General features: G+C 36.6%; 1 protein-coding gene and 1 long non-coding RNA gene across 5 annotated transcripts in view; one reads left to right on the top strand and one right to left on the bottom strand.

Annotated features, from left to right (window-relative positions):
- snapc3 (small nuclear RNA activating complex, polypeptide 3) overlaps window positions 1-23,408 on the top strand; it is a 47,618-nt gene that overhangs the window by 10,124 nt on the left and 14,086 nt on the right. The window contains exons 7-9 of one of the 4 annotated variants that reach the window (XR_012391992.1): window positions 7,828-7,986; window positions 8,142-10,984; window positions 11,239-12,475. The exons of 1 other annotated variant lie outside the window; for it this stretch is intronic. Coding sequence is in view for 2 of the 3 variants with exons in the window: in NM_201115.3 (NP_957409.1) it covers window positions 7,828-7,986; window positions 8,142-8,249; window positions 11,767-11,914 (415 nt within the window). In the remaining variant the exon portion in view is untranslated. 4 annotated transcript variants of the gene reach the window in all.
- Window positions 20,592-21,036, bottom strand: LOC137495496 (uncharacterized). The gene is made up of 2 exons (XR_012406650.1): window positions 20,903-21,036; window positions 20,592-20,684 (listed from the first exon to the last, which is right to left on the bottom strand). It is a non-coding gene; the product is annotated as an uncharacterized lncRNA (long non-coding RNA).

Genomic DNA, 23,408 nt, shown 5'->3' with positions numbered 1-23,408 from the left:
ACGGTTCGGTTCGGTTACGATTATCATGTCATCGTTTCGGTTCAATTCGATATCTCGGTGCATCACAGTGCATTGACGATGCTTTCCATACACAGTTTTATATATTTTTTCACAGCACAGCAATTCTTGTATAAATATATTTATATTTATATACTATTTGTAATACAATTTTGTCCTTTAATACAAACAGTCAGATAAATTAACTTTACCTTTAAACAACATGAGGATTCATAGCAAATAAACAAATTTAAATATCCCACTCGCTTTCTGTGCCTTGTCTATAGCAAGTTTTCTTACATCCTTTTGATTGGTCATGCATTCAACAGAAAGGGCTGCGATTGGCTCTTACACGCAGGCGCTTTTCAAAGATGAGGGACGCTGATAAACGGCAGCAGCGATCACTGCTGATTCATGATAGACACTGTGGAGAAAACTCTACAGAAATGTGCTTGTGTCTGTAACTCGCTGTAACAGAGGAGAGAAAAAGTCACCTCAGCAGGTCAAATGGGCCACAGTAATAGAGTGAGAGAAATTAATTTTTTTCTTTAATTCTCTCAATCGCAGTAAAATGGGAGCTTCTGCTGTAAGTGTCAGTGAAAGACTGTCCAGCAAACACGCACAGTAAAATTGTGCCCAGTTTCTGCATTTTTAAGCAGTTGGAGCATTGCAACCTTTCATAAAACTTTCTCTTCTGTCCACGCCCAGCAAGATTATCTTGCCATGGGTTCAAACCTCATGATAATGTTGCACACTGTGAAAAAAACTTGAGATTGTTTATATTTTTCCACAATTTTGATTCTCAGATGCTCAGACAGTTCTCTTCTACTCTTTGTTGTCTTTGCTTGGTGTTGCACACACAAGACACACAATGCAAAGACAAAGTGATTTTTTTTTTATTGCCCACACTTGCCCTAGGTGAGTTTTTTAGATTTTTAAAGTTTTTTTTTACTCTTATTAATCCACAATTTTGAAAGGGAGCCTATAATTTTGTCCAACCTATTTTTGGGGTTTTGTGTAACATTGTCAAATTAGATTTTTTTTCTTCCTTTTTTTGTTTTGTTCCAATACACAAAGGGAATAAACGTGTATAGCAAAACATGTGTAAATGCCATACTTTTCTGTGAGAAATACTTGATTTTCTGGACAAATTTTAGGAGTGACAACAATTTTGGCCATGATTGTAAATATCATATTATCTTTGCAGATATTTAATAAATATGCCAAGTGAACATATTTGTTTATCTGAAAAACAATGCTAAAGTGTTGGAATGTCTGTTTTCTGGTCTCTAACCTGTCCACTGCCAGTTTACATAATTACAGTGGGTGAAAGTTCAATATGACAATTGCTGCTGCACTTAACTGCGTGGCAGGACTTACCGTACGTTCACACCGAAAGCTGCGAGAGCGTCAAAGTAGCCGGAAGTCATTCATTTTCAATGAGAGCCGGCGGCGATAAGCGGCGAGGAGCAGCGCGGCGCGTCTTCGCCGGCGTGAACGTCGAGGAGAGTTGAAATGAAGTCAACTTTATGGTAATGAGCTATGACGCGGTTCGGCGGCAAGCAATCAGAATGAAGACGTCCATCGCTTGATAGCAGTTCAGAGAACACAGACCTGTGAACTTTGGTTCCGACCACAGTTGTTCCCAAGGGTTTGATTATTGCGGTCGCCGGATTTCCAATTATTTAAAAATTTTTCCTACAGGAACATACATTAAATAAGTTACTGGCGAGTTACTGATGTTCATTAATGATATATAAATTTATCTTAAAAAAGCGGGAATCTCACGTGATGTGACAGTACAAAACAGTACTGGTGCTTCAGGATATTTCAGACATATGGACACATATTGGATAAATAGAGCAAAGCCACACCACACGCAACTTGATCTTCCATTGTTGTATGAATTTGATAAGAAGTGCGCAACATTTTCACGCTAGAAACATGTCTTATTCAGGAATGTAACTGATATGCTGCAACAGCTCCTTTAAATATGAGATCAATGTAGCGAGTTTTGACGCTCTCGCCGCAGGAGCTGAAGGCAGAGAGCGTCGTCGCCAAGGCGGCCAGAGCTACCTTGGACGCTCTCGCCGCTTTTGGTGTGAACATACAGTAAGGGATTAAAAACATGTTTTTAGTTGCAACAGGAGTTTGCGACTATGCTAGAAGTCACAAAGGAACGGGATGCGAATGAACAGAAATATACAGTACCCTGCTACTTGTAAATGACAAATACCCTGCTACTTGTAAATGACCATGAAATAATGAAACAAATCATTATGATTCTTTGATAAATCATTAAAAACAAGTTTTATTATTATTGTATTCAATTTAGAAAATAAAACAAAATTAACAAAAGACAACTAAAATAAAAGTACAAACTAACAAATAAAAATGATAAACATAGAGATGTAGAGTTATTTTTTTAGCCTTAGAACTAAGACAGCAAATAAATAAGCTTTTTCATATGGGCTTTCATTTGTTTTTTATTTTTTTGTTGCTTATATGGGCTTAGTAATAGATGTATTTATTTAGACTTATTAATGAATGTGGATTCAATTCCCCTACTTCAAACCTAAACATTGCAGAGAGAACACTGTAAATCTTCAAAGGGCTTTATGCCTGTTTCACAACGCACAGGCAGGCAGAGCTGTGCGCAGCGATTAAGGAGAGGAAAAGTAGCGCACAGGCGTTTGCCTTTCACAATCTCTATTAGGGATGCACAATATATCGGCGGCCATATCGTTATCGGCCGATAAATGCTATTTTTAAGATTATCGTTATTGATCTGATGTCTAAATTAGGCCGATATCTTTAAGCCTATAAATTACATAATTGTACAGACCTGCCTGCCACGCACACGTGGACGGAACATGTTCAGACCCAGTGCACTTTTATGGATCCCTCCTCACACTGTTTATTCCTTCAAAGTCTGTCATTTCTTTATGTGTTATTGCTGTGCGTAAATAACATGTAAGTAAACATGTTCCTTATCATTGTAGATGTGTTTGATTGAGTGTCATTGTGTATTTTGCTTTAAATTGCCTCAGGAAAATTATTACATGTGTAAACCTTTCCTGCTCCGTTTCTTTGTTGTGTTAGAGATAGAAGGGGAGATTGACTTATTACTCCTGAGCAAAATAATGTTAATTTCAGGGTAAACTGTCGTCTCTTTTAGTTGCAGCCGGTGAATGAACGACGACACATGTAACTTGGTCCGAAATATTTATTACTTTCCGTGCGGTACAACAAATCAGTCACTGAAAATCTCATTGATTTCAGTCTCATTGCCCAAAAACCGCTCCTACTTTCTCTCTCCCTCTCTGCTTCACACACACCCCAAACTGCAGCCCAGTCCCGTTAAAGGGCCTGCACATTTTACAACACGTGTAAACATAACGGTTATTTGTAATCTGATTATTTGTTGTTATCAATGCGTTGCTTGCCATGTGTTATTGATGTAAGATTGTATTCAGTTTGATCGGAATATTCATATTGATTATAACGAGCACACACACACACACACACACACACACACACAGACACACACACACTGTAGCATGGGGGAGAGGTGAGAGATGAATCCAGTCATAGAGGCTCTCGACTAGCCGATCATTCTGTCTTTATTTTCAGCTCTGTGTTTGCCATAAAGTCAGCTTAATGCAGGTTTTGTATGAAAGTCTGACTTTGATGGTAACTCTGCCTCTAGAGTTGAGTAAAACTCAGCGGTTTATCATAAACTTTTCATCGATAATTTTTCCCGCAATTGACAGCAAAAACGAGCGCAGAAGCGTAGTCTGATTGACAAGCAGCACCGACATGTGTTCAAAAGAATCTAAAACGGCAAATAGGATGAATATGTGCTGCAAATTCTAAACTATATTTAGCTGTTCGCTTGTATGGTGGCTCTGAACTGTCAAAACACCTCTAAAAAAGGCTTTTTCGAACATGACGTGTACATGTGAACATCACTGTAACACGTTTTATTCAAGACCATTTGAGCTGGTTTCAGTCCTTAGCTCTTTCATTTTCATCTTATTTGAATATATTTAACTTGCTTGTTGATTAAATCCCATTTTGTTATTTAACCTATTATTTTTATGCAACAGTCAAGTTGCATGTTAATTTGCTTTGAAGAAAAGGAAGTAATGTAATTTCTGCATGCTGATTTATGTGAAATTGGTGGAATATAGGTCTATATAATCAACTTGCAATTTTGAAAGCTATTTTGCTTTCAGTATAGACTATTCAGTTCATAAGAGCAGTTCAATCTTTTAAGAAGTTTGCTGTATAAAAATATAACATTTTGAAATATTTATAAATATCAGCCTATTCATATCGGCTATCGGCCTCCAAGTCTGAAGAATTATCAGTTATCGGTATCGGCCAAAAAATCCATATCAGTGCATCCCTAATTTCAATGAGAGCTGTCATTCATGTCTTTTAAGATGCACTTGGTCAAAAGACAATCGCCTATGATATCATGTCATTTTGTTTTTGATTGTCAGCATGATGTAGGCCTAGGCTATAGTTATAATAATGTTTATACAATATAATTATATTTATATATATTGGACACGGCAATGACGCTGTCAGTCGTAATGACATGGGGCTGTTTTGAGCTTTGCCACTTTCTAAGTCTAAGGACCTGCAGTTAATGAAAAATAATAAATAAATACATATGCCTACTTTGTTGCGATAGGCCCAATTGGGCTGAAAGTAAAACTTTTGAAGCAACTGCAAAACAAATATCTCCAACAGTCTGCATGTACAAAGCAACCTATCTGCAGTGGTGTAAAGCCCAGCCCATGGGCCGGCAATTAATGTAATCACATACAAACATAAATAAATAATATAGCACTTTGGATCTTTAAAGTGTGTGATATCATCACATGCTGTTAGCAACGAATAGGCTATCCTACTTTTAATATTTGTCTTTCATTATAGCTAAATAATTACAGCTAGGCTAAATAAAATATCAGGGGTCCGATAATCAAATACATGGGCCAGGTAATAAAAAAAAATCCATATTTATGGGTGGTTTGTGGATGGATAAGATTAATCATTGGTTATGCAAAAAATAAATTAGTTATTCTAAAATGTTGAGGTGTATTAAGCAATTTTAATTGACAGACTGGCACAAATATGCAGACTTCTCCATTATCACAACAAAATTGAGTTCTCTTATCCAGTTCCTTTTTCTGAGGTAATCTGGGAATTAATTTGAAACTAATTGGTGCAATAGAAGATTTTGTCAACATCTGTGAAAACAGTTTAATATAGGCTTCTCTGAAACTGAATATTTCACTTTTATTTTATTTAGGATAGATTAGCTATAATTTTATTTAACAAACCAGTTTGTGTTTTGGTGCTGAAGCATATGCTGACCTTGTTTTGAAGCACTTCACCTCAAATGTTATTTTTCTTGTGTATCTAGCAGATAATAGACCAACAAAAAATACTTTCATATTAGGATACAAATTATACCGAAAAATATTGTTTAAAAAAGATATTTTTGCCTAGAAAAATATACGAATTATAATTTTGTTTGTGCGGTGATGATTTGTTTTGCTCTGAAGAAAACAAGGATTTAATTAATGCCTATCGGTTATTGTTTTATCACAAACTTATGTCATATATTTGCAAATTTTTTAAATATGTCATTATTCTAAAGATTATGTCTTTCATTTTCTCAGTGTCATTTGTGACGGAGTGTTTAATAAGCAACCCTGGCAGGAAAATATAACCTACATTTAGATTTCAAAGAAAATATTTTAGTATTAAAAAGGACTTTCAGTCTTATTGGGTTCATCCAATTTCTTGAACAAAAAATTAACCAAAACAGCAAAGGGAAACTTACGGACCTGATATTCTGACAGGCTGAAGTTTGTGCAGCCTCCATGAACACAAAAATATACCACAATGATGATAAATTACACCAAAACTAACAACTGATTCGGTCACATTTATATTCAGTGGCCTTAACTAATATGTACTTACATGGGAATTAATAGTTTGTTACAATGTACTTATTGTGTAAATACATGTATTTATTGTGTACTTATGCTTGATTAAATACAAGTATGTAATTATATCTATAATTAACTTTTGTAATTAATTTGTAAACACACTGTTGACCATCCCTTACACCTTAACCTACCCTTAAACCTACCCACACCACCAAAGCTGCCCTTAACCCAACCTCTATCCCAACTCAAATGCACCACAAGTGTTCTCAAATACATTATAAACACAGTAAGTACGTTGTATTTATTTTTTTGATGTAAGTTCATAGTAGTTAGGGACACTTAATATAAAGTGGGACCACTGATTCTGCTATATGCTACTCTGCTTCACTATAAACAGAGCAAGCCTGTCAGATGAGTCACCATCGCGGTGACGTCGCATTGGGAAGAAAAAAGTGGGTTTTCTGGGAAGCGGGAAAGAAACAGACACTTTTTCTTTCCAAATTGTGCCCTTGCACATCGTATAACATTTTAATATGATATTTCATGGTTTTATGTAATATTTTCACAAGCAACTCTTCCTTTTTTTGAAATATTTTTTTAACCTAGAACATGCGCTTTAAATGTGTAATTTCCTGTGTTATTATAATAAATGTCATTACAATCTGTTCAATTTATTTATTTGCTTATTTTAATATACTTTTTTCATATTCCAAATAAAACTACAGGATTTACAAGTCAAATGTTCTTTACCCCAATGCAATTTAATAGGGCAATATAAAGGCTAAAGAACTTATTTTATTTGCTTTTAATATTTGCAGCCTATGGGCAATGTTTCTCGCCATATTTTGTAGACATCTTTTCTAAAACATACAGTATAGTGTTAAAGAATGTTTATTACCAGGGAAACCTAAACAACCAAAGGCAATTATATTTAAATTGAAAGCATCAGATCACATACAGTACCTGTGCATACGGTACACATACTGTATTGTCCTATCTAGTATTGTGAAAAGTCAAAGCTGAAAATAGCGTTGATATTTTAGCTGACTAAGTCTATGATTATACCGTCACCCGGTGGTCTAAAGCTGCAGGTGCATTTACAAAGGGAACATGTTAAAGGGTTAACATCTGTATATTTCAGCACTGGGTTGCCTTGGTGGGAAAAATACTGTATTTCACTTCAGTCATGAAGACTGCATGAGTACATGTTGCCTAGGCCAAAAACAGGACCTCTGGAGGACAGCAGCAATTTTTAAAATGAGACTCAGATCCCAAAAAATTGCATATATTTATGACTATACTTTTTTTTCTTCTCGTAATAGATTGTAACTTTAGCCAGGGTTCCACAAAGAGGGTATAAAGCTAATGATAATATAAAACCATTTTTAGAAGCATTCTGAGCTGTAAAAGCCAGCTTTTGAAGATAGTGGCAAAGGATAGTTGAAAATATCCAGGTGTCAATTTTATATTTAAATTTAATTATAACTGAGCTGTATCATTTTGAGAGTTTGCAACTTTTAAAAATGTGGATAAAGCAGAAAGCTACAAATCAAATAGCTGTAAATATTTTAGTTTGTCACATTGGACCATGTCACATTGGATCATGTACATTGGATAACAAATGGGCACTGACATAGCAATTGGGAGGTAGCATCTTGTAATGCAAAGTCAATGGAGAGGGCTAGATTTTTCCCCCCTTTGGTTACTATGGTTTTCAGATCATGATGCTTGTTGTTCTGTCGCTGTAATGTTGTAATAAGTTGTTTTCACTTTTTTTTTTGCAGTTAAAATTATTATTTTAAACTATCTGGTTGTGAATTTTACAAACTTGTTGTTTACAAAATATGTGTTCTTGCTGAAGGGTAATAAAAGAGTGGACACGAAGCAGAGACTTCCCAGATTTCAAGACTGCAAGGATGGAAGACACATCTTTCAATGACCTGCAGATGAAAGTCGGGTTTCCATACTTATACACTCACCAGGGTGATTGTGAGCATGTTGTTGTCCTTACTGACGTCAGGTCAGACATTATCTCTTTTCAAAGCTTTTAAAATATATATTTTTTTACCTTAAAAAAGCTGGAAATTGATATAGCAAAAGTTTTTCAGTGTTGTTAATAGTGGTAACTATAATAAATAGTGAAATTAATTTAATTTTTTTCTGTCTTTGTGTTAGATTGGTCCATCAGGATGACTGTTTGGACATAAAGCTCTACCCACTCATCACTCACAAGCATAGAGTCATGACTCGGAAGTGTTCTGTGTGTCATCTCTATATCAGCAGGTAATCGGTTGAACTGCATATTTGGAATGTCAAATTGTAGGCCACTATGAGGCGCCTTGTAGGATTTAAATTAAGCTTCGCTTATTAACACATACTTAAACCATGTGCTTATACACCTATACTATTGGATGTTCAAAACAACATATGAAACTTGCGTATATACATATAAATTTGCCGCATGCATACACCCACATATACACACACACATACATATAAACTCGATCCTCACATAAACACACAAATTAACACATGCACATACATATAAATTTGCTGCATGCAAACATACCTGTACACACTTGCATATACATATAAACTCGATTCTCGCATAAACACCTACATTTACACGCGCATACATAAGTCACAGCTTGCAAACACACCTATACAAACTCGCACATACATATAACTAGATCTATGCATATACACCCACAACAACAAACTCACTGCATGCAAACACACATATACTGGTATATAGTCCCAATGCCTAAACTTAATGCATGTATAAACACTCAAATAACACTCGTGCAAACATGCAAAATAAAATTCACAAACATATTTATCACAAGCTTATGAAATAGAAAGAATGCGGTTAATAGAGGCATTAAATCTGTTAAATTTTGAACAATGTTATATATAATAAATGCAAATATAAATGGACAGATAGAACCCTTAAAGGACGTTCAGGTTGAAAAGCAACCAGAACTATAAAGACTTAAACTAACCTGCTCTTTTTATATAGCGAATGTTAATGTAGCCTACACCCTTCTTGTTTTGTTTTTTTATTATTATAATTGTTATTCTTTTCATATATTTTTACAATGTGGATGTAAATGCATAATTGCAAGATTTTGGTTTCATTTTATATGTTAATCATTCAGCATTAAGGCTGTAACGATACACCAAACCCACGATTCGGTTTGTATCACTATTTTTGACCCACGATTCGGTTCGTATAACAAATTTTGTTTTCCCGTGGGGGGTGAAAAAAAAAGATTTTAAAAACTTTTTTTAAATTAAATAACATTTGAAAAATCTTTATAAACTGAAAATCAAAGAACAATATTAACTATGCAAATTATTAACAATAAAAATAGCCATATATAAAATAAATAAATAGCCAAAGCTATATCACGTCTGTTTTCTTTGTAACAAAATACTGTTGAAAATCCAAACAGAACTAAACTCCATTGTGTAGATCAGGGGTGTCAAACTCAATCCCTGGAGGGCCGAAGCCCTGCACAGTTTAGTTCCAACCCTGCTCCAACACACTTACCTGTAGGTTTCAAACAAGCCTGAAGGACTCAATTAGTTTGATCAGGTGTGTTTAATTAGGGTTGGAACTAAACTGTGCAGAGCTGCGGCCCTTTTGGAACTGAGTTTGACACCTGAGGTGTAGATGTTTATTTTATTTTATAGTCTTTAACTATGTCGACTTTGAGTGAGATTACTTCTAAATACAAACATGCCCAATGAAGTAGTCCCACCCCTGACGTTTGATTGACAGGTTTCAGTGTAGACATCGGAAATTCAAATGCAATTTAGATATGTCAGGCTCATAGCTCGTAAGAAATGGGAAATGCATTTGCTAATGAACTTTGCTTTTTCATTTGAAATGTCAGTCACTGCGCAATTGCGAAAGCAGAAATCCAAACAGTGATTGTCACAATTTATGCATCCACATATTGAAATCCATGATATGCTTTTATACAACTATTAAAAACCAACTGGAAATTTAAGTGTAGGGGAATTTACTGTCAAACTCAAGGACCTGGTATGATGAACAAAGACGAAGCAGGGGTTAGAGATTAATTGTGGAAATATTTACTGAAAATGTTCACAGAGTTTGTAGGCTGCTCTCTGCCTTACAGTCACAATGTCACATAAGGCAAGTTTACTGACTAAAACATAGATCTAGGTAGGAAGATTCTCGTTGGTCAAAACATTTGACTAACATAGGCCCCACTTACACTAATAAGTTTTAGTTTTAAAAATCAAAAGTTTTGCTACGGTTACACCATCCATCCACGCTACGCCGAAGTTTTCGAGTGCCGAAAACTGAGCATTTTGGAAACGCTAAAGTTGCCATTTTCCTTTTAAACCGCGGCTGTTGTGTCTCAGTGTGGATAGGGGAAAACAGAGACATCTGAAAATGATGGGGCTTTTTTCTCAATATTAAGTAGCCTAAACACAGGTCTTGCATCCTCTCCTTGTAAGTCCAGACTTTGCAAGTTTACTAAGGAAAACAAATTCTAGAGGACATGTCAAGGGATGACATTTACATCCCATGTAAAGGGATCAGTGTACTCTTTAACCTCATTCACATCATCCTGGCTACGTTGTTTCATTTTCTCAACAATAAAATGAAAACGTGACATGAGGAACTGCTAACTTTCATTTTGATATTAACTGGACACCAAAAATGTTGAGGCGTCATGTAGCTACATATTTATATGAGCGTCATCTTCACTGTATGCATATTTATAACAAAACAGAAGCTTTAACATAATTGCCTCCTTTCATTTTCATTGAAAATACGAAACATACCCTCTCTTTTGCTGAATATCAGTTTAATAATCAATAATGGCCATTTAAAAGTATAACGTACCATAAGTTTATATTATAGGAAATAAAGGCAAGCTATCAGTCAGATGTGTAGAATCAGTGTACAGGGTTACATAAATTAAGATATTAACCTAACTTATCTTAGCGCTCAGCCAAAAAACATTACCTGAGAACAAGTAATAGATTTACAGACCTAAGTCGGGGAATATGTAGTTGTACATGTAGATATAGACAACAAGATTAATTAAATATCACTTTAACAAATTTAGTAAGATTAGATCCTGCGGTAGATCCTTCATAAACAGTTTTCTACATAAAAAAAAATTAAAGAAGTGATGTGGGTTTTTTTGCAATATCGGCCAGCCCTAGTCCCTAAATTGTTTACCATGCTACTTTGAATATTTGGTCTGAAATCGGATGTAAGTAAAAGCACAAAGTATACATTAGTCGCTTTAGGACAAAGCGCATGAGAGAGTGATGCATGTTTTCAAAGCTATTATGCTAACAGTTAGTATTTTGGCAGATCACCTACTGCACCTTTTAAGTTGCAAAAGCTGAAATTTTTACATACTGTATTTGTACTATAAATATATACTGTAATTTGTATCCATTAATCATTGCCTACCCTTGAGTTTCAGGTTTGAGTTATTGGTAACACTTTAGTTTAGGTCACAATTCATGCCATTTACTACTGGCTTATTAGCCGCCTGCTATTAGATTATCAACTGTATATTATTAGCTATGAAGTATGAGCTGATTCCACATCCCTAATCCTGCCCAATATCTAAACCCAACTACTACCTTGCTAACTATTAAAAAACAGCTAATTAGTGTATTGAGCTAATAGTCTTAGTTTAGTAAATCTGCAAATCAATTGAAGTTTTTGTTCTGTCATCATTAGGCATTGTCGAAACCAGTTCAAATGTGAAAAATATTTTTTTTTGTCTTTGCTTGGCAGATGGATAACAACCAATGATGCTCTTGCCCCAATGGACCCCTGCCTGTTTTGTGACCAGTGTTTTCGAATGTTTCACTATGACGATAAAGGCAACAAAGTAGGAGATTTCCTGGCCTATGCCTATGTCGATCCAGGCACATTTAATTGATCCTTAACCTAAAAAACTGTTCACTATGCAGTATTTAAAACAGAAATGTTTTTCTTTAAGTTATATTTTTGCCCAATATGTTGCTTATAAATACAATGTGACATCTACATATATTCATCGCTGTTTTCTAAAAAAAACTACTGATTAAATCTGATTTAAAAACTGTATATTGCGCATGACTGGGAGAAAAAAATAAAAAGCTGTTGTAAACGCAGAAAGAATTCATTCAGTCTAAATTATAACAGCACATATTACAGACACTATTACAAAGCCTGAAATCTAAAGTGTATAAAGGGCAAAAATACTAAGTAAAATGAACATAAGTTTGGATACATGTTTTACAAAAATTATTTGTAAATTAGTCTAATACTGCTGTGTTTGTTGCATTGGGCTTAAACCTGTTAGCCAACACCCCACTTATGGTCATTTACACCTACCTAGACCTCAGTGAGCTACAAACACAAAATAAGTATCATCGGAAAGAAGACATTTTGAGATTTATTGATTGTTGAGTGTGTAATGCTCAAAAAATAAAAAAATAAAAGTCATTGCTTGGGTAAAGAGAGAAATTTTGTTTTTCATATACAAACACATGAGTCTTGTAGTAACCTAGAAAAATGTATTAAAAAGCAAAGTGTCTCATGACATTTTTCAAATTTGATGAGGATAGCTTGCAAAATGTAATTTTTGCTAAATGTTTTCTGAGACTACATCTGTCGTCTCCTCTCTCTCACTGTCAGAGGGACTTTTTCAAAAATGGCCATCCCTAACTAAAACAGTACCAGTTGATAAACATTGTATTGTACGTTCTCATTCTAGATAGAAGACACTTTGGGCTTTACCATTTATTATCTTAGGCATTTATAACTTTTTTTTCATTTTGAGCATTATAAACTTATGTTATGTAATCCAGATAAGTAATAGGTCAAGAGCCACATATCATGTCTACCATAATATATCTAAATAGATATACATATACACCATCATATAGCTCACTAATAATGATCTCTGGTCTTCAAGAATAACAGTATTTTTGTTCTTTTATTTCACATTCCTGTTATAGAATCAAACAGACTAACTAATATATGTACAACTGTATATAACTGGAATACAAGGCATCTCACATTATAAAATACTCTGTTCTATCTCACTTCTTTTCAGTTGTGCCTTTATTGAAAGAGCACTGTGCTATGGCCAACAGATTACACTATTATGTCTTTTGTTTAAATTCTTTAAAACCTGTTTTAACATGTTTTTATATATGTGTGTGTATATATATATATATATATATATATATATATATATATATATATATATATATATATATATATATATATATGTGTGTGTGTGTATATATGTATATATATATATATATATATATATATATATATATATATATATATATATGTGTGTGTGTGTGTATATATGTATATATATATATATATATATATATATATATATATATATATATGTGTATATATGTATATATATATATATATATGTGTATATATGTATATATATATATATATATATATATATATATATATATATATATGTGTATATATGTATATATATATATATATATATATATATATGTATATATATATGTATATATATGTATATATATATATATATATATATATATATATATATATATATATATATATATATATATATATATGTATATATATATATGTATATATGTGTATATATGTATATATGTGTATATATGTATATATATGTGTATACGTATATATATATATACGTGACCGCACTCCTACTTAAAGTTGCGGTTGTAGGGTCCAGCCAGTTGGTCCAATGACGGTATCCACTGGTGAATGAAGGTTCACTGCATGTTCGGTCTTTCCAGTGCACAATGTTGATTTTTATTAAACTTAACTCATATCTGACCCCAATTTTAGTATGAGGTGGTTTAGAATATTAATATATTTATCCTCGTTTTATCTGACTCCAATTATAAAACATTGAGAAGGTTATTTTGTTTCCGTTCACATTAATTTAGATTATGATTGAATATTCTCTTCGGTTCATCATTTTATGTTATTCTCGTTCATTGGGATCTCTTTAACATCCTGAATCTTGTACCGGCCGAGTATACAATTTCTTAAGCACAAGCATGTCAGTCTTGGTCACTAAACAGTGGCAATTGACCGCTATCCTAAAAAGGCAGAACCCTACTTACTCAGATTAGGATATTTTTTATGCGGTCCCCATAGGTCTGCTACCTCCTAAATCAGACAGAGCTATTTAGTCATATAATGATCATTACTATAGAATTAAGCAGACCAGTCGTACTTAAACTAGTAGTAACTTTGAATAATCACTATACTATCTAAATAGTATTATAAGTTTATCGGGTGAAGGACTATCGCCTTAGATATCCTTTTACAGCCTAAGTATACATGAATAAATGCCAATTCGTTAGTCGGAGCTCTAGAGACATCGTGTAGCGTGCCGCAATGCTCCGTCTACCGTGTTCTAGTCCGCTACTAACCTGAACACGTGCTTGTGGTGCTATGAAATTACCACAATCTCCTAAAGATAATAACACGAACTCTGTTTGAATCATTCAAAACATAACAATCTATTAGTCAGGTAAATGTATTATGCCAATTCAATCAATCAATTCATAAACGATCAATACAAAACATCAAATTATCAAAGATAAAGTCAAGATGAAAAGATGCATTCCTGACTTTGAAATATACATAACATGGAACAAGCCATGTTATGGGCTGATTTGGTTAGGCAGAATCGCCCTGAGTTTTTCTTAGACCTTACCTTAAATAATCCAAGAATTCCCTCAAGGAAGGGGGTGTGTGTATATAAAAGTCACACCCTTCACAGTGGTTCAAAAGATGCCTGAAGTTATATATTTATTGTTCTGATTATGTCTATTTCTGAGAGAATGAGACCATTGTACCAATCGCACTGAGACATTTCAAATGATATCAAACATGATAATTAAAGTCAGTTTGGTTAATCTAAAACATTCAAACATTGAAATGACCATATGCGTGAGTTGGGGGGATGAAGCTGAGTTTCAGCATAGTCAGATGCAAATGCAGCAGGAACTGGTGTTTCACGCATTCCCCCCTGGTGGGTTGTGGAGTCCATTGGCCCTGTCTTCAGCTCATGTTTTGAATTGTCATAGACATTAAAAATATTTGAAATATTTCAATTCTTACACGGTCGATCTGAAAACTGCTCCAATTGGTCCACCGTTTATATGTTGTTAAATTTGAGAAAAAAAAGTACTGGGTTTGTTTATATCACCCCAATATGACAGTATACACACTATACTTACACACATGTCTGCCCAAACATCTTAAAGTAGAATTTTCACTATAGGTGCCCTTTAACGAGCAGCTGTACAGGTGTCCCTAATAAAGTGGCTAATAAAGTGGCCAGTGAGCGTATTAAACAATGTAAATATTAAGTCTCTTTAAGAAACTGTAAACAAATTAATAACCATTCATAAGTTAACACTATTGTGTCATTAGACTAAATGTGCTCTGAGATGTTGTTTATCAGACCTTTACCTATGTAAATAAACCCCGATGTACATTAAAATGCGTGTATGTGTGTGTGTCTTGTTTTTACAATCATAAATGTATCTACTTGTAGTATGTACTACAATTTAGCAAATAAATTCTTTAGAAGCTTTCCTTTAAAAAACAACTTGCAACAATCGCTGCTTGAAAATTGTAGCTTTAGACTGATGTATATATTGATATATTTAGTAAATAATGTGTATGACGTATATATTTCAATATAGCTATTGAAAAATTTTACAAGGTCGAAAGAAAAATTCTTGGTAAAACTTTACAATAAGGTTCATTAGTTAATGCATTTACTAACATGAACTAATCATAAACAACACATGTACCGCATTTATTAATCATAACTGAACATTTACTAATGCGTTATTAACATCCAAGTCCGTGCTTGTTAACATTAGTTAATGCACTGAATTAACATGAAGTAACAATGAACTACTGTATTTTCATTAACTAACAAACAAAACAAATGCAGTAGTACATGTATTGTTCATTGTTTGTTCCTATTAGTAAATGCATTAATTAACATTAACTAATGAACCTTATTGTAAAGTGTGACCAAATTCTTAATGAAGAAGCTTTTGGAAATTGTGAGTGGTTTCTCTGTCTGTATTTGCAAGCACTCGCCAAGCAATATTAAATATCAAATATTGAATCATCATTTTTAAGTAATGTTTAGTAGGCAAATATAAAGTGAAATGTGTATATAAATCAAATAGGCCTATATCATTTTCTTTTTATACAATTTTAACAAGATTGAATAATGTTTAAAATTACAATGTTTAATTTAAATTAAAATGATAGTACAATCCAATTAAAATTAAATATAAATACGAAACCCACACATGCAAATCAGAAGCTGTGTATGACAGCAGAGCTTCGTGAACTGCTTCAGACAAGAGATGAAGCCTTCGAATCAGGAGCCCTCAAAAAAGCTAGAGCCAGCCTGCCCCGTGGCATCAGGAAGGAGATATTGACATGCTCAAAAGGCTGCAGCAGACGGGCATCATGAGCGATCATGAGGAGGGACTTCAGGAGCCTGCCTGATCGAGACACTCCGACCCACTTCTGTCAGTTTACTGAAGATAGTTTGCAGTTTCATCAGCAGAAGCCATCTTCTACACTTGCAAAGAGTATGTAGGCTGCTTACAATCTCAAAACATCAACAATTATACTTTTACATAACGTAATTAACTGCATCATATATATAGGTGTTTCAGCCTGATTGGTTAAAACACAGTGATACTAGGAAAATTTACACTTGCGTGTGTACAATTTGTCAATATCTCAAGCATATAAATGTCAGATAGTCAGATAGAAGTATGTGTGCTTCTGCAGCTGGATAGGGTTTAAGATTGAGAGGATCAGTGTTTACTGCCCTTTCTGATGAAGCTACACAGGAAAGGACCTCACTTTGATTTGAATTGAACTTGTGCAGACGTAGCCCTGCTCCCTTGCACAGTTCCTGTGTTTCAATAATTAGTTTCTTTGCTTCTTTGACAGTTGGGACACTTGTTAACCCATCATCCACATAGAAGTTCTTCTCCAGAAATGCTGAAGCAGCAGGGTGGTCCACCTTGTGTTGCTGTGCAAGATACTTAAGACACAAGTTGGCACATCCAGGGGAGGATGCAGCCCCAAAAAGGTGGACTGTCATTCTGTATTCTTGAGGTTCCTTTTCCAACAGTCCGCCTTCCCACCAGATGAATCTTAAGTAGTTGCGAACTTCGGGTGAGACACTGAATTGGTGGAATATCCGTTAGATGTCACAGATCACAGCAACTGCTTCCCTTCTAAACCGACAAAGAACTCCCAGCAAAGGGTTTATTAAGTCAGGACCTGTCAGTAGAGTGTCATTTAGAGAGATCCCACGAAACTTTGCAGAGCAATCAAACACAATTCTTAATTTGTCTGGCTTCTTGGGGTTGTATACACCATGATGTGGGATAACACAGTCTCGTCGTCAGAAAATGGCGGTGCTGGCTCAGCATCACCTATCTTGAGAATTTCTTCCATGAAGGCTGTGTAATGATCAAAATACTGTTTGTTGCTCATTAACTTTTTCGTTAGGTGTTGCAACCGAACAGTAGCCAGTTTCTTGTTGTTTGGGAGAATTGGTGGACTGCTACCCTTGAAAGGGAGTGGGATCTCAAAGTGGCCACCCCCTTTCTGCTTAATTTTCTCATTTAGAAGCTGTATGAAGCAAACCTCATACTGACACATACTTCTCATAACACCTCTCATTAAAGTCTGATTTCAGTGCTTTCAGCACGTCGATGGCAAGTGGCTTTTCCTTTCCCGTGACACGATGCATAAAGGTTTCGTTTCCACATCTATCCAAGTGGGGATTGGCTGACCCTATTATGCTCCAGCCTAACGTTGTCCTTTGAGCAGAAGGTTCATTTTCATTGCCTGTGACAACCTCCAAAGGAGCCAGTGCTGATGGGCAATCGTAACCAATTAGCAGACCAACCTCACAATCTTGAAGTGGATGCAACTTGTTCATTAGATGCTTCAAATGTGGCCACTGAGAGCCGTAGCTTTTGTAGGGATGTGAGACTTCTCAACTGGAATAAAGTCTCTAGTGTAGGTCTGCTTTAGTTGAATGTAAGTTTCAGAGTTAAGTCCCCGAAGTTGTAAACCACAGGCAACCTTACTTGCTATGACTGTGTTGACAGCCGTCATTGTGCTAAGTTTAAGTTGCACTGACTGGGTGTTTACATTTAATTTGGTGACCAAATCTTCCAAGATAATAGTTGAGTCGCTTTGAGTGTCAAGCAAGGCGTAAGTGAGAATTTCTTTCTGGGGATTTGTTGTTGATGAAACAAGAACTGGTACTATGCTAGAGGTTGCAGAAACATGCTGTGTTAATGCATGCGCCATGACTTTGTGGATTTCCTTGCTTGAGTGGCCTCCAGTTGCTTTGGAATCTTTGCTTGTCGATTCAAGAGGGTTTCTATCCCTTTCTATGTGCAAGCAGGTTGGATAACGTCGACCACATGTACTGCAGGTGTGTCGCCTTCTACAGACTTTGGTATTGTGCCCCTTCCTTAAGCATCCAAAGCATAGATGATTCTCATGAATAAATTATTTCTTTTCATCCATAGTCTTTGCTGCAAAGGATGGACATTTAACAACACCAAGCGTTTCATCTTTGCAAACTAAGCAAGGTGGTTTTGGCCTGGAATTTTCAGGAGGACCTGAGATGGAAGTTTATATTTAAATGCCTGTGTTAAGTGCTTTAGTTCTCTTAGGAAGTCTCTCGTCTGTATTTTTAACGTTCATTTGGAGTGGGGAGGCAATGGGGTTACACGCTATGCGGGCCTCAGTTTGCATAAATTGTGTGAAATGAAGGAAAGGAAATCTGTAAACTCTCTTAATGCAATGGGATCGTTTGCGGCTATTGTAGAAAAATCCTTCAACAGCTTTGCGCGCTTCTCCAGCAAGATAACTCTTTAAATAAAGCATTTTTTCACTAGCTGGGAAGGGCTTCTGATCAATTAGGGCCATGAAAGATATTTTCCAGTCTATAAACTTTAAGGGGTCACCAGTGAATGTAGTTGGTTCTGGGACTGGTAGTCGGCTTAAAGTAAGTGAGCTTGCAATTGCCTGAGCAAGACTCACCTCCTCCTGAGGCATTGGCGTTTTAAAATTAGCAGTATGAGGCTGGAAGGGTAATGCTTGTGGATTTAGTGGAGTTTGGAGAGTAGCATCTTGGCAGCTATACTGGGTTTTGTGATCAGTGTCTTCTTTTAAACTCTCATGACCATCAAAATTGTTGTACGCTCTTACTCGCACTGCTGCTACCTTCACTTCATTATCTGCTTGTAACTGTTGTAACCTAGTTTTTTCCACTTCCAACTTAACTTTCATTTCAGCCTCCTTTTTCTGGATTTCAGCTAACATCTGGGTTTCTTTGAGTTTCCATTCACTCTCCAGTTTGTTGAGTCTCGCTTGTTGAATGTGTATTTCTTGCATAGCTTTAGCCTGTTCTACTTTGGCAGCCAAGTCTGCTTCTGCACGTTTGCTAGAGGACCTGGAGGTAGTGCTTGAGTTGTGATCAGATTCTTGTGATAACTCTGAAATTACTGTCTCTGTTTTTGTATTTCCAAAGACTGACCCATATTCTTCCTTATTTAGCACCATTCTCACTCTTTCTTTCTGTAGTTGGTCATTGAAAGCCTCGCCTATGTTTTCCATGCGTTTACTAACAAGGTCACATATCTCAGCTGTAAGAGTGTCACATGCATCCATTTTCTTTACAATATTTGGAGTAGTAGTATGATTGCGTCGAATAGGCTCATAAGTTTGGCGAACTATGGCTAGTTTAGATTTAACATCAGTTTGCATTTTATCAAGGTCCTCAGCTGAGCAAAATGCCTTCAGTTTTACTCTAACCTCCTTTGCTATAAGCTTCCAACAGTCATAAGCTTTGATGAATGACTTTTCATTTTTTCTAGCTTCCTGATCATGTAATTCTTGGCCCTTTTCTGTAAAAGTACGTTCACGGGAGCTCGACTTGACCTGTGGGGCTTCTGAAAGGTTGTCTGTATTCTCAGTAGGTGATGACATTGTATTGTTATAGTGGATCTGTTTATACTGTAAGGTCTTAAGGTATTTTACATCTAGACTCAAAACAAATGAGTGGTAAATTTAACTTTTCTCACTATATTACCACTTAAATTAGATGTTTACACTAATGAACACCCCAAGATATTAAACAGACAATGCAAATATCATAAGCGAGAATACACTAGATAATTTATGACAATTTTAGCCCTCAGGAATTATTAAATTCAAGATTTAGGATATTGTTATGTGACAATGACCTTAGCCACACTCTTTAACTTGTCAGCTTTACAGATCTAGCATTTACAGTATTTGTCTTGCACATTGAAATCCTCCATATAATTATTTAGCAAATGACAGTTCTTTATGTATACTGTATCTTTGGTTGAGTTTACCCACTTATTCAGCCAAAGTCTCTCACTGCAGCTGTGTCATTCACACAAGGACGGTGTGCATAGTATTAGATGTTCTTCCATCCGCTGATTAAAGATGTCCGCGTTGGTGGATGGTTCAGCAGTGAGTTTTCACTGTAGCAGCCCTTGATTTTCTTTAAACGAAGCAGAGAGTCTCTGACGGGTGTAAAGTGATTTATTCTGGAACCAGCATAAACACAGTGAAAACTGGAAGTAAACACACAAATTGCAAAGCAAATTTACAATAAATTACTACACATTTACAGTGCATTATCATGCATCTGCACACAGAACAACAAAGGAGCTATGTAAAGCAACATATACACAATAATTCACTTAGTTGAGAATTTTAAAACACAAAAGTTTCCAAAAATAAACCATTTAGACATTTACATCATAATTTGAAACAAACATAAATTACACACCTCACTCCGCTCACCAAGGGATGCTAGCTTAAACACGTAGCTTCTAAGTAATGTGATGGTCATTTGGAGTTCTCACGGGAATTTAATCACCAAGCTTCTGGGATGAGATCGTTTTGATGAGTGTGGCATGGTATGAATTATACAGGTTCCGGGGTTTGCTTTAAAGCCATTAACCTGAATAAGGTAAGTGAAAATTAACAACCTATAGCGGCCTCTTGTGGCCCTTTACAGCCACTTCAGAGCTTACCCCAGACCTGTGAAATGATCCAAAAATTAACAGAACACAGCTTACATAAAAAGCAAATAACTTTAAAAGATTTAACACATAAAATAGCAAATAACTCGTGAACCAGTTGTTTCCAATTCTTCAAAAGTCCAGGTCCGCTCAAGAGGTATCCAGGACCCCTGACCTGGGTGGGTAAAACCTGGGGAAATAAATCATTTGACATACAGAAAAGCAATCACACAATTATTATATCAGTTTTACTTAGAAGTTGGATGACACTAAGGTCATCCTGTAACCACCTCACCACCTCGCCCACAATGGAGGCGCTTCAAGCGGCGCGAGAGGAAGCAGAAGAGGGGTAAGCGCGGGGGTATCCGAACTAGGCTAGCGGCTAACCCCCACAAACCCGCTATTCCCTCCATCATCCTAGCGAACGTACGCTCGCTAGACAACAAACTGGACTACATCCGTCTACTTCGTTCATCACAGAGGACTGTAAAGGACTGTTGTGTTTTTGTGTTTACGGAAACTTGGCTCAACGACAACGTTCCGGACAGCGCCATTCAGCTCGACCAGCTAACATGCTACAGAGCAGACAGAGCTATCGTCGCGGGAGGTAAGACCCGCGGTGGCGGGCTCTGTGTTTACATCAATGAGTCATGGTGCCGCGATGCCGTTGTAGTCCGCAAACACTGCTCACCACTGGTGGAATTCATGATTATTAAGTGCCGTCCATTTTATCTACCGAGGGAATACACAGCCATTCTGCTTTTCGCTGTTTACATCCCTCCCAGCTCCAATGCAAACAACAGGAGTGAGGCACTAAATGACCTGTACCTGCACATTAGTGAGCAGCAGACAGGCCACCCCGATGCTTTTCTCATCCTGGCAGGGGACTTTAACCATGCAGACCTTAAGAGTGTGTTTCCAAAAATACAACAACACATAGACTTTCCAACACGGGGCAATAACACACTGGACTTTGTTTACACCACACAGAGAGGAGCTTACAAAGCCTTCCCCCTCCCCCACCTTGGTGCCTCAGACCACTTAACTGTCATGCTAATGCCTGCTTACAGACCGATCGTTAAAGTCACCAAACCGGTTTGCAAGGAGATACAAGTGTGGCCAGAAGGTTCTTCAGAGGCTTTACAAGACTGCTTCAATACCACAGACTGGGATATGTTTAAACAGGCTGCCACTTACAACAACACCACTGACCTCCAGGAGTATGCTGAGACTGTTACAGCCTACATAAACAAATGCACTGAGGATGTAACAGTCACCAAAACCATCACAGTCCGTCCCAATCAGAAGCCATGGCTAACAGGAGAGGTCTTCAACCTCCTGAAGGCTAGGAACACTGCCTTTAGAGCTGGAGATGAGGCGAGCCTAAAGTCAGCTAGAGCCAACCTTTCCCGTGGCATCAGAGAAGCTAAGAGACAGTACTCCAGAGGTATAGCCCATCGCTTTAATGACAGCAGGGACACACGGAGTCTGTGGAGAGGAATACAGTCCATCACAGACTACAAACCCCAACCACAGACATGTGACAGCACCATCCCCCTGCTGAACGAGCTAAACAAATTCTTCGCTCGTTTTGAGGTACAAAACAGCACCATTGCACAGAAGATGCCACCTCCCCCTGGTGACCAGGTGATGACTCTGTCTCCGGACAGTGTGAGGAGGTCTCTCAGCAGGATTAACGCACGCAAAGCTCTGGGCCCTGACAACATCCCAGGTCGTGTACTGAGAGACTGTGCATCAGAACTCACTAATGTCTTCACAGACATTTTTAACATCTCTCTAACCCAGGCTGTCGTCCCCACCTGTTTCAAAGCCACTACCATCATTCCGGTCCCAAAAAACTCATCTCCCTCCTGCTTTAATGACTACCGTCCATTTGCACTGACTCCTATCATCATGAAGTGCTTTGAACTTCAAGCGGCGCGAGAGGAAGCAGAAGAGGGGTAAGCGCGGGGGTATCCGAACTAGGCTAGCGGCTAACCCCCACAAACCCGCTATTCCCTCCATCATCCTATGTGCTTGTTATGCAGCACATCAAGTCTGTCCTCCCCCCCTCCCTGGACCCGTTTCAATTTGCTTATCGGCCCAACCGCTCGGCTGATGATGCCATCTCCACTGCACTTCACACAGCACTCACACATCTGGACAAAAAAGACTCCTGCGTCCGTATGCTGTTCATAGACTTCAGTTCAGCATTCAACACTATCATCCCCCAACAGCTCTCTCAAAAACTGCTCCAGCTGGGGCTGAACA

This window comes from Danio rerio, chromosome 1 (genome assembly GCF_049306965.1).
Source record: "Danio rerio strain Tuebingen ecotype United States chromosome 1, GRCz12tu, whole genome shotgun sequence".
In the NCBI taxonomy this organism is placed as follows: domain Eukaryota; kingdom Metazoa; phylum Chordata; class Actinopteri; order Cypriniformes; family Danionidae; genus Danio; species Danio rerio.
Note: the sequence above shows the minus strand (reverse complement) of the source record. Positions and strands in the feature narration are given on the sequence as shown.